This window comes from Bos taurus, chromosome 10 (assembly GCF_002263795.3).
Source record: "Bos taurus isolate L1 Dominette 01449 registration number 42190680 breed Hereford chromosome 10, ARS-UCD2.0, whole genome shotgun sequence".
NCBI lineage: Eukaryota > Metazoa > Chordata > Mammalia > Artiodactyla > Bovidae > Bos > Bos taurus.
The window spans coordinates 81,219,702-81,234,495 of NC_037337.1; the positions used below are offsets into that span (position 1 = coordinate 81,219,702).

Sequence of the window (14,794 nt, forward strand, 5' to 3'; positions counted from 1 at the left end):
AGCCAACCAGTCTCCCCCGTCCCTGGGATTCTCCAGGCAAGAACACTGGAGTGGCTTGCCATTTCCTTCTCCAATGCATGAAAGTGAAAGAAGTTGCTCAGTCGTGTCTGACTCTTCAGGACCCCATGGACTGCAGCCCACCAGGCTCCTCTGTCCAAGGTATTTTCCAGGCAAGAGTACTGGAATGGGGTGCCATTGCCTTCTCCTTTAAAGAATTAAGGCAGGGTCTAAAAACTACAGCAGGCTTCTGTGATTTCTTTAGTCAAAGGTTAAATGCTTAATCTAATTATAAGTGATAAATATGTTTAGTATTTTGGCCTGTATTTATAAAACCAACAAAGATAAGAATTCTTGAAGTGTTCATGCTTTGAGTGTCAGATATTTGAGTATAAACTAGTAGTATTAATATTGCCTAGCCAGGTGTCATTTCCTGTAATTCAGAGTATCCCAACAATTGTGTTTTTAGAACTGAATTTATACTGAAGGAAATGTCTCGTTTAAACTGCTCTGCCCTTTGGTTTCTAACTGGTGATTGTCCCCTGATATTTTTTAAAGCTAAAGCGTTTTATACTCAGTTTGCTCTTTATTTGCAATTTTTGTATCAACCTAAGAGTGGACTCATTGGAAAAGACTCTGATGCTGGGAGGGATTGGGGGCAGGAGGAGAAGGGGATGATAGAGGATGAGATGGCTGGATGGCATCACTGACTCGATGGACGTGAGTTTGGGTGAACTCCGGGAGTTGGTGATGGACAGGGAGGCCTAGCGTGCTGCGATTCACCGGGTCGCAGAGTCGGACATGACTGGGCAACTGAACTGAACTGAAGTATAAAAATAGATGAATTGTTTTCATTGTTATTGTTGGTCTTCATTTGCCTGTTTTCATCAGAATAAATCTTTCCGTGGTTTCTGGTGAGACTGGTGTGAATCTCTATAGACAGAAGGGGGGATTGGAAGATGATATCCCTTGGGAAAATGACTGCTTTCTTGCATGGTGATTTGCTTCCAGTTCCTAGGTTTTGAGAATAATAGGCAGTTTAAAACTCTGCCTGCCAAAAGCAGAAGAGCTTTGGGAATTTTTTCATCATGAACTTTAAGGGAGTTTATGACTTGCTAGATTACAATATAGGAAGTGAATGTCTTTGCAGGAAAATCTGTAGAGCTCAAAGTACAAAAGAACAGAAGCCTCTACATAAGATGCTTTAAGGGAATAAACATGTTATCTCTTTATGGTTCATTCTGCTCTAGGGAAGCACCACCAAGCGAGTCAAACACAGAACGTGATTGCATCAGACAAAGCAGCGGTAATACCGGTTGCCCATGAACATGAGCACAGCCATGACCACACACAGCTGCATGCCTACATCGGCGTTTCCCTCGTACTGGGCTTTGTTTTCATGTTGTTGGTGGACCAGATTGGCAGCTCCCATGTGCATTCTACTGACGGTAAGTGGCCCCAAGGTTTTCTGGGAAGTCCAAAAAGTTTGCATTTTAGGTGATCATAAATGATTGAATGATTCAGTATGTATCAATGGCCATATTTAGTACTAAAACTCTTGTCTTAGGTTCTGGTGAACATGTTGTTCATTTGAGGAAGCTAGTGGGTTGTGACATGTGGCACAAGAGAGTGTTTATTGGGTTACTACCAATTATCTTAAAGCTGTTTCATTTGATGGAGGTCTAGGGCAGAAGTTCTTAACCCTTTTTCTGCCATGGAGCCTTTAAGCAGTCTAAAGCCTGTGGACCTTTCATTGGGATAAATAATGTTTTTAAATGCATAAAACATAGTTCATAGGACTACAGAGAAAATCAATTTTATTGAAATATAGTTACTAAAACATTAAAAACAAGTTTGTGATAAAGGATGTCTTCTCTATCAATGTATTAAATAATGATATAATATATTTAAATTATAAGCAAGTTAGAGTTAAATTTAATTGTTTAGGACATTAGTATAATAGCTATTGTTGAATAGCTTGACTAAGAACATTAAATTCTGAGATGGGCTTTAACAGGCAACAGATTGTCAAGTTGAACATCCAGTTGATTTGGGTTTTTGTTTTGATGGTTATTACATGGACAGAGGAGCCTGGTGGGCTGCAGTCCATGGGGTCGCGAAGAGTCAGACACGACTGAGCGACTTCCCTTTCCCTTTTCACTTTCATGCATTGGAGAAGGAAATGGCAACCCACTCCAGTATTCTTGCCTGGAGAATCCCAGGGACAGAGGAGCCTAGTGGGCTGCCGTCTATGGGGTCGCACAGAGTCGGACACGACTGAAGCGACTTAGCAGCAGCAGCAGCAAATAGATAGTTACAGCTAAGTATAACATGCAGTCTTAGACTGGATTCTTCTTGGGAAAGGAAGAATGTTCTGAAAGTCATTCTTGGGCAATTGACATAAGTGAAATATGCAAGCAAGTAGAAAAAAATCTCTGGTATTTACTGAATTTGATAACTTTACGGTGATTATGTAAGAAAATATCCTTTCCCATTAGAAATACACACTGAAGGATCTAAGGATAAAGAGTTAACGAGTAGTATAAAGTGCAGTATACTCTTAAATGGTTCCAGGAAAGGAAATGTCTGTGTGTGGTGTGGAGAGAGAACAAGAGAGCCTAAGTACAGATGATAAGGCAAATATGGCAAAACGTTGGACAGGGTGTTAAGAAATTGGTTTAACTGGACTGGACAGTGAGAAATACAATGTATCAGTTGATGTAGAGCTCAAGAACCTACTTAATAGAGCAGTTTGGATTGAATTTGAAAAGTAGCAGATTCTTAATGTGTTAACTGACCCCTCAAAAGAGTGGTGAGTTAGGAAGATGATTCTGACAAGGATGTGTCAGATGAATTTGGTTAGGGAGAGATGAGAGTAAGAGGAGACATCCAGATCTACTGCTAGTTTAGGGGTTGGAGAAGGGGTTGTTTGGGTTGATGAAAATTTAGGTTAGGATGGTGGCAGTAAAATGGAGAAAGGCAAATGTAACAGACGTTTTGATGTTGGAATAAAGATAAAGTTGCAGGAGGCTGAGGAAGGGGCAGGGGGAGGCAATGACAATGAGACTGGTCTAGAGAGAAGTGGCCAGAGGCCGCAGAGCAGGCTCCTTGGAGAGCTGGAGTGGCAAGGGGTGTGAGGCAGCTAGGGTGACCTCTTGCCCGTTCAGGGAAGGCTGGGTCAAATGAAGAGTTCCCATCTGCCCGTCTCTTCAGGACAGGAGAAATTTCTAAGTGTTTGAAGCAAAAGGAAAAAGACAATAGTAAGGAAGATAATAATAGTCTACTTAAAACAGCTTTCAAAGAATTCTTCCACCTCCAGGTGAATGTCCTACTAGCTTCTGTTTCCTGTTGCTTCACGGCTGACTTGCCTATTTTTTACTTCAGATCCAGAAACAGCAAGGCCCAGCAATTCCAAAATCACCACCACGCTGGGTCTGGTCGTCCATGCTGCAGGTGGGTTCAGATTGCAGGGGAACCCCTTTTTCTGTCACACAGGTACCATCCACAGGAAATACTCTTGGGCTGACCTTTTGGAGAAGGGGTTGTTTAATGAAGTCCTCCAACAGAAGTATGAACCCCAGTGTACGCAGTGTCAGGGGATTGTAAGCTAAGGATGGTTTTTATATTTCTTATCAGATGAAAAAGAATAATTCATGGCACATGAAAATTACATGAAATTCAAATCTCCGTGTCCATAAGTGAATACAGCCATGGCCACTTGTTTACGTATAATCTGTGGCTACTTTCACACAACAATGGTAGAGTTGAGTAGTTGCAAGAGACCAAATGGCTCACAAAGGCTAAAATATTTCCTATCTGGCCCTTTAAGAGAGGTTTGCTGACCTTTTCCCTAGGACCTCATCTCACACACTTCTGTACTGAATAGCCCTGTGCCTGTTATCTACCCAGAATGCCAGTTGAGGCAGGGGTGGGCTGTAGGGCGTCAGAAGTCTCAGCCGTGCTGACTGGGAGCACCTTTGAACCATAACCACAGCCAGTCCCAGCTGTAGGGGTCTGTAAGTGACAGAAGCACGTGCAAGGTGACCTGTTACCTGGGCTTCATGGTGATGCGCTTTTCTAACAGAAGATTCACCCATTCAGCCAGTGCTTACTCATTACATACAAATCATCTATGCCGAGTCGTGGTGTCTTTGTTTTTTCACCTGCAAGATGCAGAGATGCCTCCTTTGAAATTTCTTGCTTTTTCTATTATTGCAGTTTAACTGATTAGTCAGATTTTTGAATGTCATACTTTTTCAACAATAGCAACAATAACTGGCATATTAAATATCAAATAGCACCTGTGCTAAGCTCCTCACATGTTACCTCATGAAAACCTTGAGAATATGTACTTTATTGAACCCATTTTAGAAATGAGAAGGCTAAGGTTCAGAAAGCTTAAGTAACCTTCTCAGAGCCTCGTCCAGCTCTATCTAACTCTGAAGCCCACACACGCACCCACCACACTATTATAGTTGTTATTTATAGTGTTTTATGTTTCATTTTTTCCAAATTCAGCTGACGGTGTTGCTTTGGGAGCAGCAGCTTCTACTTCACAAACTAGTGTCCAGTTAATTGTGTTTGTGGCAATAATGCTACATAAGGTAAGCAAAATTTTGGTGTAAGATTTGTTATGGACTGCACCTGTAATTAAAATTTTCTCTTTGGTCTTTGTGTTTTTCTGGAATGCAAATGTTTTTGTGGTTATTTTCTTAACTGCTGTTCACCTTAGAGAATTTAATAAATCTGTTTAAAACTGGGTCTTTTGCTACCATTTTCTTAAACTTGTAAGTTGAAGAGATTTTATTTTTTTATGGCATATACACAAACTGTTAAGTCCTCTACAGATTTCTGTATTTCATGGTAATTTTTGTTCATAAATATTTTTCCTTTCTTATACTTGACTATTTCACATAGACTCACACACACACAAATGGGACATTTTCTAGCTTAGAACATTAATTCTTAAAAGGCAGAGCCCAGACTTAGTGTTGGTTATACTTGGTTTTCTTGTATGATAAGAATTTAGTCAGATGACATGTACTTCATCATGTAGAAGCAATCCAGATTTCTAGACTAATAAGGGATGGTTTTTCTTTTCCAGGCACCAGCTGCTTTTGGGTTAGTTTCCTTCTTAATGCATGCGGGCCTCGAGCGGAATCGCATCAGAAAGCACTTACTCGTCTTCGCACTGGCAGCACCAGTCATGTCCATGGTGACTTACTTAGGACTAAGTAAGGTGAGTCTGACTCAAGGTTACCCGGACAAGTGTCGAACTCCCTGTGATTACCAAAACTTATGGTCTCTTATGTTGAGTTTTCAATTAAATTACTGCCTCAAGCTAAAAAGAAAATTCAGCTTAGAAGCCTGTACTGTACAAAGTGTACATCTTAATTCTAAGTCAATCCTCTGCATAAATTTAGAACATTTTCTTATTCATTTAATTAAAAAACTTCTTTCCCATCAGTTCCAAAAATATTTGCACAAATACGTGATCTTTAAAATAATCCAATTTAAAGCTCATCAGACATGCTGGTTATATTTAACTGGTATGTAATAAGTCACAACAGTATGGATGTAATGTTTCAGTGAGCACAGGAAGTGTGAGTAACAAGCTTGCCGCAGCTTTAAGAGCAGTAACGGATGAGCAGAGATCTCTGTATTCAGCTCAGACTCGGATTCTTCTGCTCCCGGCTCTCATAGCAAGTCCCCAGGTCTTCGTTGTTACACTGATCGTACCTCCAGTCCTGAAGTGGCGTGTGTCGTTTGTCACATCAGACCCCAGGCATTCTACTCTGTTGCTCCAGTTAGACCTTCCCGTGCCTTATTATTCTGTCCACTAGGGCTGCAGTTCTTACCAACAACCCTTCCCGTTTTACTTAAATATCAATTGGCAGGCGACAGAGGAAAATCTTAGAACCAAAGCAACTTAGGGCTTTCCCCCACACTCTCTGAAGATCACTGATTCTTTTGAGTGTTATTCAGTTCGTATTTGATATAGAAAAGCTTGCATTGAAAGGAACATGAGAAATGAAATGGTTAAAGAATGGTTAAGTTCCTGTCAGTCAAGGCTTAGCTGATCTGGATTGCTAACACCTCATTGTTCACCTGAAGAGCTCTATCTTCTTTTAGTCAATGAGTAATAATACATAGTTCCCTTTTAAATATTATCCTGTTTATCACTTCACTGATCAATGTACGTTTCTAGAACTTTTGGCAAAAAGATATGATAATTTTGGAGGCACAGAGTTACAGGTTACGTTTATGGCATGTTCTTAAATTTTCAGTTACTTGTCTTAGTCTCTAGGGCCACATTTTTAATTTTAAAAAAAGATGGAAATTAATTGTGTAAAGATTAGCTTTTGAGATATTTCTAGGCTCTGTGAGGGCAGGTACTACATTTCAGTTATCACTGTATCTCAGGCCCTGGCCCAGAGCCTGGTGCATATGGGAGGTTTGTTAATATTGGTAGAACAAATGAATGTATGAAATTTGATATCTGCATTAATGCTGTTGATTCCATCTTAATAATCTTGAAGTTTGTTTGTAAAAGTAATCCCAAGTGGCTCAGTGGGTAAAGAATCCGCCTGCAATTCAGGAGATGCAGGTTCGGTCCTTGGGTTGGGAAGATTCCTCTGGAGGAGGGCATGGCAATCCATTCCAGTATTCTTGTCTGAAGAAACCCATGGACAGAGGAACCTGGCAGGCTACAGTCCATAGATCACAAAGAGTCGGACGTGACTAAAGCGACTGAGCACGCATGCACACATGGCCGGTAGTCTTAAACCCTTATTTGGAAGCTTCCCATAAATAACAAAATTGTTCTGATCTCAAGGTGTCCCCACTTCCCAAATCACACCAGTTATGAATATTGGGTGCTTTTTTTATTATTATTCTTTCTGACTCTGCATGTTACTTGACTTAATTTTCTTCTCTCTCTCTCTCTCTTCACAGAGCAGTAAAGAAGCCCTTTCAGAGGTCAATGCCACTGGAGTGGCCATGCTTTTCTCTGCCGGGACCTTTCTTTATGTGGCCACAGTTCATGTCCTCCCTGAGGTGGGCGGAGTGGGGCACAGCCACAAACCCGACCCCGCTGGAGGGAGAGGCCTCAGCCGCCTGGAGGTGGCAGCCCTGGTTCTGGGTTGCCTCATCCCCCTCGTTCTGTCAATAGGACATCAGCATTAACTGGTGAGGGTCCAGCCTCGGTCCACGGCCGTTCGCCATTCAGTGAGAACAGCCGGCACATGACAGACACTCACTTCCTCAGCCTCTTGTCTCGCCTTGCCCATCTCCACCTGTATTCCTAAAGAGTCCAGAGGGAGGTGAGAAGAAAACCTGGAGTAATGGAAAGCTTTCAAGTAGAAACAGCACACTGCGAAGGATACAGACATTCCGTTGTGTTGTCTTTTCAAGGGCCCTTGGCATTCTGAGTTTTGGTGTTTCCCTTAACCCTATTCTCAGGGAAGATGGAATTTAGTTTTAAGGAAAAGTGGAGAACTTCCTACTCATAATGAAATAATTATGAAAGTACAGTATTCTGTAATTAAGCTAAATCTCTTAGTTTAGAGGCTCTGCCACTGTATCCATTGATTTTTTAACATGGTTCTCACCGTGTACGACTGGTGCTTTAGCATCTATGCCACTTGCCTTGAATGAAGGTCATGATGCCCATTGTGTTAGATGCTAAAGATAAGTAGTTCATCTGGGGCTAGAGTCGAGAAAATGATGGCAAGACACATTGAAAACTGACTTTACACTTGAGAGATCCGGTGAAGTGGGGACATCTGGGGGACTGAAACACCCCCTTGAGCACGCGCCTCTTGACAGAGAGCTTGCCTTCCATCAGGTGGGGCAGCAGAGGTGGACTAGCTTTAAAGAGGTGACGCGTTTTATAAAACATTTCTTTTCAAGTCCTCGTTTGTATAGAGGAGCCAAGTTCTAGTAGGTTCAGACCAACCTAGGCTTCCCTTCTGTGTTCTAAGAACAGTCAGATCCCAAAGTATCTTTGGAAATTAAGGGGTGTTAAATTTTAAGTGAATTTGAACAGTTACTGACATCTTTGTAGTAACCTTTTTAGAAGAAAGATCTCCCAAACCTACTTGTCCTTTTTTTGTCTCTTAAGTATTTATCTTGGTAGACCAGCAGTCCCTCTGGCAAAATACTCAGTGCCCCTTCGGGACTGCCAGGTCAGCATCACGCAAGCACCTGTAGCAGGGAAGAAAGTCAAGATATATCACAAATGGGAGGTGTTTGCCTGTTGATTTAAAGCTTATTAAAATCATGTCTTTTGTCTCTTCATCTTTTCTGTATTTTATTCCTAACTTTTCCCTCTAGCCCTTCCTCCCTACAATTTGCTGCTTACTGCTGGTGGTGATGCTAATATTTGTGTGAGTTAAGTTCTCATCAGGACAGCCTCTTCTTGGAACTGTGATGATACAGATAATATTGTTTCTGTCCTCTGTTCCTTTCAATGAAGTTACCTTTGTGTCAATTGCAGCTTTGTTAAGCCCTTAAAATGTCAACTTCCTCGTATGTGAGATGATACAATCACTGATATTCTGGTAATTTAAACAATTGAGATATTAAAAATAGTAAGCAAACTAGGATAATTTGCCCATATTTGCCAAAAATCCCTGTTAACCTTGTGTTATCAAATAAGTGTATAATATTATATTGTTAATTTATTTTGATTTTCTGTACCATTTCAAAACACATTTCATAAAGTGGGAACCAAGACTATTTTTGTCAGGGCGTTGGATTTAGGAGTTTTTGAAACATTTTGTATAATGCATAGACCAGCATGCCCAGGATTTCTGTATTTCTTCCTAGATGTGTCACTGGGTCAGCAGCTGTGGAAAGAGAACTTGTGAGCCCTCTGCTGGCTAGACCAAAGTAGCATAAACAGGATCTGGTTTTGGATAGTGGCTGGGAACCGTTGAGAACAGCATAAAAACCAACAGAAGGTGCAGCAGGAAAGTCTAGGTGACTTTCCTGCTAACAGCTGGGACTTCAGAGAGTCATGGGGTTTCACCCAGTCCTTCAAAATGACATGGTTGCCTTGATTCTCCCTGGAAATGTACTTTGTTAAATAAATAGCTCATTTTAGTGTCTGGTCTGGTTTGAATAGTGGCACTTTTCTATCATATTGTTGTGCAATGATCTGAAATTTGTTCTGCTGGCCAAAGCCTCTTTCTGCAGTGCCTTGCCATCACACTTAAAAGTTGGGCTAGAATATCTTGCCGGGTAGGGCCTTGAACTCTGGCAAGGGCAGAACCAACCTCCAAATTGGTTGTCCCCTCTGGACCCCACATTAACAAGCAAACCTTTCAAGGCCTATCAGCTCTCAAGAGCTGTGGGCTGTCCAAGATTTTAAAACTGCTACCCCAGGAACCACTCATTTCCCTCCTGGTCAGCAGGCAGAAATAGCCATACTAATCGTACAGGGCTCTAACGCATCTCCAGGCAGCAGGGTACTGAGCGGCGTGGCAGGGGCCTCCTTCATTTGTGGGGGGCGGGGGAGAACTTATGTGGGCAGTGTCCCAGGAGAGGCCACACTGATGGTCACTTACGGGCACATTTCAGCTCCATTTTCCTCTTGTTGAAAACTGCCTCCTTAGATGTGGATGCCTTAATGCTCTCACGCGTTTGGAAACCTTGGCAATACTTCAGTCGCTGCTGTGATTACAGATGGAATTATTGGCTACCAAAGAGATGCAATTGATGATGAAAAGCATTGTCCTTCCTTCTTCATAACCAAAGTTAATCTTAATTACAATTTGACTCCCTTTCCTTGGTACAGATAGACTTTCTTCAGATGTTGAGTGCTGTCTTAAATGGCAAATTAAAGTGAAAATTATACTCATCCATTCCCTTCATTTGTTCGCCAGTGAATTGCTTTTGTCAGTTGCCGTATCCCCAAAGCAGCCATCTTCCAGGTATGATGGCTTTCCTGTGCACGCTGTTGCCAGATTTCAGTTCTTCAGGTGAATTCTGCCCTGGAGTGCAGAGTGTTGAAACACCACCAGAGGCTCTGTGTTGTCCCTTTCCCTCTTCACCTTTTTATTTCCCTATTCAAAACAGCCAAATCTGTTCCTATATTTTGAATCATTAGAAAAATGAGAGAGGTGGCTGTTTTGAGTGGTCAGTTCTTTGTAGAAAGAAGAAAATGTAATGGTGTTTTTTACTGGCCTGCTTTTAAGTGTCACTGCCTGGTTTTTCCTCTTTTTCAAGGATTAGAACTAGGAGGACATGCCAGCCCCTCAGATACGTGGTAGCCAGGTACTGAACATGGGAACTGTGTGTATGTCAACAGCACAAGCCCCCAAAGCATGTTCCTGCCTTTGGGGCCCCTGAGCCCCATGGGAGACTGAGAATGACCAGATTTATCCAGAACTGCTGTAGGGCAAGGTGAGAACCCTCTAATAGTGTTCCACAGGGGTACCCTCCTTGCATTACAGGATTTTTTGCTCAACACAGAATGGTCCACATTACCCAAAGAGCACTGTTTGAGATGCTATGAAATTAAAACCAGTCATGTAGCCCCTTTGTACCTGAGACGTCTAGATTCACCTGAGAAGACCTGAGGGAAATGTATGACTTGCATGAAAGGGCTCGACAGGCATTAGGAATTTTCTAGATATGCTCAGCCTAACACAAGGAGGTTGACTTTGATCTGTTTTCTCATAGCATCTTCTACTAAGTGAGAAATCTCATGGGCTAACACTGCAGTCCCCCTGGTTTGGTAGCCTAAATGGTGATTTTAAATGTCCCCTTTTTCTGGATCCTTTGTAAACATGAAATCATTCCACGGATGGCTGCCTTATAATTTTTGTCTCTTTCCACTTTAATTGTGAATGGTTAAAAAAGATGTTTTTGCTGTTTTCTGATTTGTTTTATGATATTAAATTTTTATTAGTGCATACCATATGTGAGTGGCTCATTATTGATCCTCTCGGCAGTTTTTCCATTTGGTGACCAGACTGGACCCACATTTGAACATCAGAAAAGGTAATGAAATGATTTGAGGGGCAGTGGAAAGATGTATCTATATGAACCTCCTTTAGGAAAGGAGAGAAAGAAAGGCGGAAGGGAGATAAAGGACTCAGTATACCATCTTCCCCAGAGATAGCAACTTATTGACCATTTTTTTTCCTTTGCCTTTGCTGTCACCAAATATTATTTATGAAGGTACCTATCTAATCCCAGAAAAGAGATGCAGGCCAGTAGATCCCAGTCACAGTGGATGCATTTCAAAGAGCAGTTACTAATGTGAGTATGTAGACACTATTAACAGTGGACCCTGGAAACATTTAAATGGAAGTGAAAATTATAAATTTGATAAGTATTTTCTCCCTCTGTAGTACTGAAGCTTGCTTTTTAACATATACTGATAAGGGCCATATATAGCCATGTATCATTTAAATATATCACTTATCTGTTTATTCATTAGATTTCATTATTACTAATCCACTGTGTGCTGACTTTCTGTGTGTATTGCATATGCTACTAGTTACAAAGTTTGTACCCAGAGTGTTAACATGTTTCCAGAAAACCTCTCCTCATGAATAAGAAAATAGGCCATGGGACATGGTACTCATGATTCCTGCCATCTCTCGCGAAGTCATCCCTCCTTTGCCTTAAGCAGTGGGTCGTGAAATCTTCAAAAGCCAGCTTCAAAAGCCGTTTTATCCTATCACCCTGAGATCAAAATGTATGTATCTATGTGCCTGTATATGTGTACAGATCTGTATATGTACAGGTTTAGTCAAAATAGCCAACAGTCATTATTCTGTTTAATTTCTAATTCTTAACAAGCTAGAGCTGTGTCATACAGTGTGGTTTGTAGGATGTATGAAATAAAACCAGCTTTGTGTCCCCCTGTTTGCCCCGTGTCAGTGCCACTCCTCCAACTCCCTCTGTCCTCCAGGTCTTGTTCTGCGTCTTCTTTAGTTAGGCCAGGGCTTCCCTGATAGCTCAGTTGGTAAAGAATCCACCTGCAATGCATGTGACCCCGATTCAATTCCTGGGTTGGGAAGATGCACCAGAGAAGGGAAAGGCTACCCACTCCAGTATTCTTGGGCTTCCATTGTGGCTCAGCTGGTAAAGAATTCACCTGCAATGCAGCAGACCTGGGTTCAATTCCTGGTTGGGAAGATTCCCTGCAGAAGGGAAAGGCTACCCACTCCAGTATTTTGATCTGGAGAATTCCATGGATGTGACCACTGTATTTAAAGTTGTAATCTGCTCATCAGTGGTAAGAACCCCTGGGGTAAGAAGCTGATCACCTTTTAATATATGCTTTGTAATATATGTCTTTACTTTGTCCTTCTTGTCTGCTAAAATATAAGCTCCAGGAAGCTAGGTTCTCAAAAAAAAAATCTTGTTAAATGAATCAGTCTGTTCTGAGGGGCCACTTTTTTCCTCATCTGTTCTCTCCCCTCCTTTCCTCCACTAGCTGCTGCCCTGACTCCCGGCAGGACCTACTGCTGGCCTTGCTATAGCTCTGGCTTTGTCTCACACTGAGGTGAGGGCTGTCAGGGCAGGAGACTGAGCAGACAGGTGCAAAATTGACCCAGTTCAGGTTACGAATCCAGTGCTAACATTAGTAAGGTGCTGTGTGGCTAATTTAGGGATGGGAAAACCTGGATCCCATTTCTGGCTTAGCTACTGATTGCTATTGCAGTGATAGCTACTGCCCAGTTTCTATAAATTTTGGATGAGTGAAAGCATTTGTCCCAGTCTGGTTGCCTTATTCATAAAGGGATCCTGACAAATTCTGGAGCCGTCAGAGGAGAGAGCACAGTGAAGAGGGGATGGGAAGCCGGGGCCCTGGAGACAGTGTGGAAGGCACTGGATTATTATGTCTGGAATGCTCTCGAGGGTGGAATTTGATAGCCATCACCAGATAACTTCAAGGGCTGTCAAGTGCGGGAGGGTACAGATACCATATTCTCCCTAAGGTGGAACCGAAAGTGGAGCCCTGCCTCTCCAACAACCCACTCTTCACCCAGCGGGGTTAACAGCCCTTCCTATGGGCCAGGCAATTCCCAGAGCTGAGCGTACAGAAGGGAATAAGGGTCTATTCCAGTCCTTAGCGAGCTTGTTCAGTGAGGGGTTCAAATAAAACAACTGACAATGAAGCCAGTTACTATTGGGAGCCAGGAAGGGATAGAGAACATGTTGGGGCAAGAAACCCTGGGTGGGCTTCAGAGAGAGCATCAGAGGGAGATGATAGCTGCCCTGAGCTAAAAGGCTGGGCAGGATGAACTCGAAAAGGTGGGATAGGGAAGACCCACGTGGGCAGAGGCCCCAGGGCACAGGAAGAGGGACCCTGCCTCAGAGGTGCCACAGCTGGAGGGAGGAGGGGGAGGCAAGAGCTGGTGTGCTGGCTCCCTCGGTGGCTGCAAAGCTTCCTGATTGAAAATCCTGCAGATACCCAAGCCCAGCCACAGTGCTGTAACTCCCGCCTCCGCTGCCACCAGGGCCCCTCCCAGGTGCAGCCTTGGCTGCCCTCGCGCTGAGCCCCCCATCACCACATGGTGCCTCGTGCAGGTGGGAGTCCGCAGTGTCCCGATCTCTGCGCTCTGGTGGCTCCCCTGGCACCTCAAGGTGGGGCTTGGTGACTCCTTGCCTCCCCCATTCCTGACTGGGGCCCAAGGACTCCCTGCAGTCCACCTCTGAACATGGGTGTCAGTTCCATTCAGAGGACCTGACCCAGCCTGGGAGGGGTGCCCAATCTTCCTTCTACCCGCCAGCTCTCCCTTCCCAACTCTCTCGTTTACCTAAGAGACCTGGCCTGGAAGTGCCACACCCACCGTCTTCCTCTGTCACCACTGTCTCCCCAAAGCCTCCACCCTCCACCTCTCGTTTCCTCCACGCCTCCAGCCCCTGTGTGAATTGGGTCTTCCCTGGGGCTGAGCATGCGGTGGCAGTGGAAACGTGAGAATTCATGGAACCTGCCTTACACTCTCCTCTTCTCTCTCTGCCTTCGCCCTTGTTCTATACTTTGAGAAACCAGAAAAGAATATGCTACTGGATCTAAAAGAAATAGTCCAAGGATAACGTGATGCTGAGTTGGAAGGGCCCCTCTTGATATATGAAGCCACGAGCTTTGCAAAGTAACTTGCCCAAGGTCTTTTCACGGAGTAAGGACGTAGCCACCACTGGCACCCAAGCCTGTAAGCAGCTGGCCCCATGGATTAACTCTGTTCCAGAGGAGAAAGCAGCACCCTAGCTCTCCCTCGGACTTTCTGGGAAAGCATGTGAGATTTTGACAGTGAATGGCTGTGGGCTTATTGGCCACACTTAGCCCATCTCCCATCCCCCAGTGAAGTCTTGTCTTTGCTCTTAGAAGCTAAATGTGTACATTTGAACCCACACATCACGCACAAGGGGAAGTCCTTTTTACCTCTGGTGTTTTTCTGAGCAGTTGTGCTGTTCTCAGTGACGCCCTTGGATGCTGAGAACCTGCGTCAGTGCTGTGACGAGGCTGGCAGGTTAGGAGGTCCTTGGCCACCCCCAGAAATACACACTGACCACCTCAGATGTGAGCAGTTGTTGGATAGAGACGGCAGAAGCCTAGCTAGCAAGAGGGTGACCTTGCTAATGAGAACTGAACTATAATGCAAGGGACTTCCTGTCTCAAGACGTCTAGAATGGGGGTTTGCCTGGGGACGGGACAGTGGGTCTGTGCCCACACGTGCTCTCCCCATCCCCTTTGATCTTACACTTGGTTGCCCGGGATCAGGAAATGTCTCACCATCTTCCTGTGCTATCGCTGTCTCCCGAAAGCCTCCAG

The 14,794-nt window shown here is 43.6% G+C and overlaps 1 protein-coding gene across 2 annotated transcripts in view; it reads left to right on the top strand.

Moving 5' to 3' along the window:
• The window catches only part of SLC39A9 (solute carrier family 39 member 9), a 45,183-nt gene extending 34,267 nt beyond the window's left edge, over positions 1-10,916 (top strand). Inside the window, exons 2-6 of one of the 2 annotated variants that reach the window (XM_005212025.4) lie at positions 1,248-1,445; positions 3,382-3,450; positions 4,516-4,601; positions 5,102-5,236; positions 6,952-10,916. In XM_005212025.4, coding sequence (XP_005212082.1) covers positions 1,397-1,445; positions 3,382-3,450; positions 4,516-4,601; positions 5,102-5,236; positions 6,952-7,182 — 570 coding nt within the window. In that variant the 5' untranslated portion in view covers positions 1,248-1,396 and the 3' untranslated portion in view covers positions 7,183-10,916. 2 annotated transcript variants of the gene reach the window in all.
• The last annotated feature ends 3,878 nt before the right edge of the window (positions 10,917-14,794 follow it).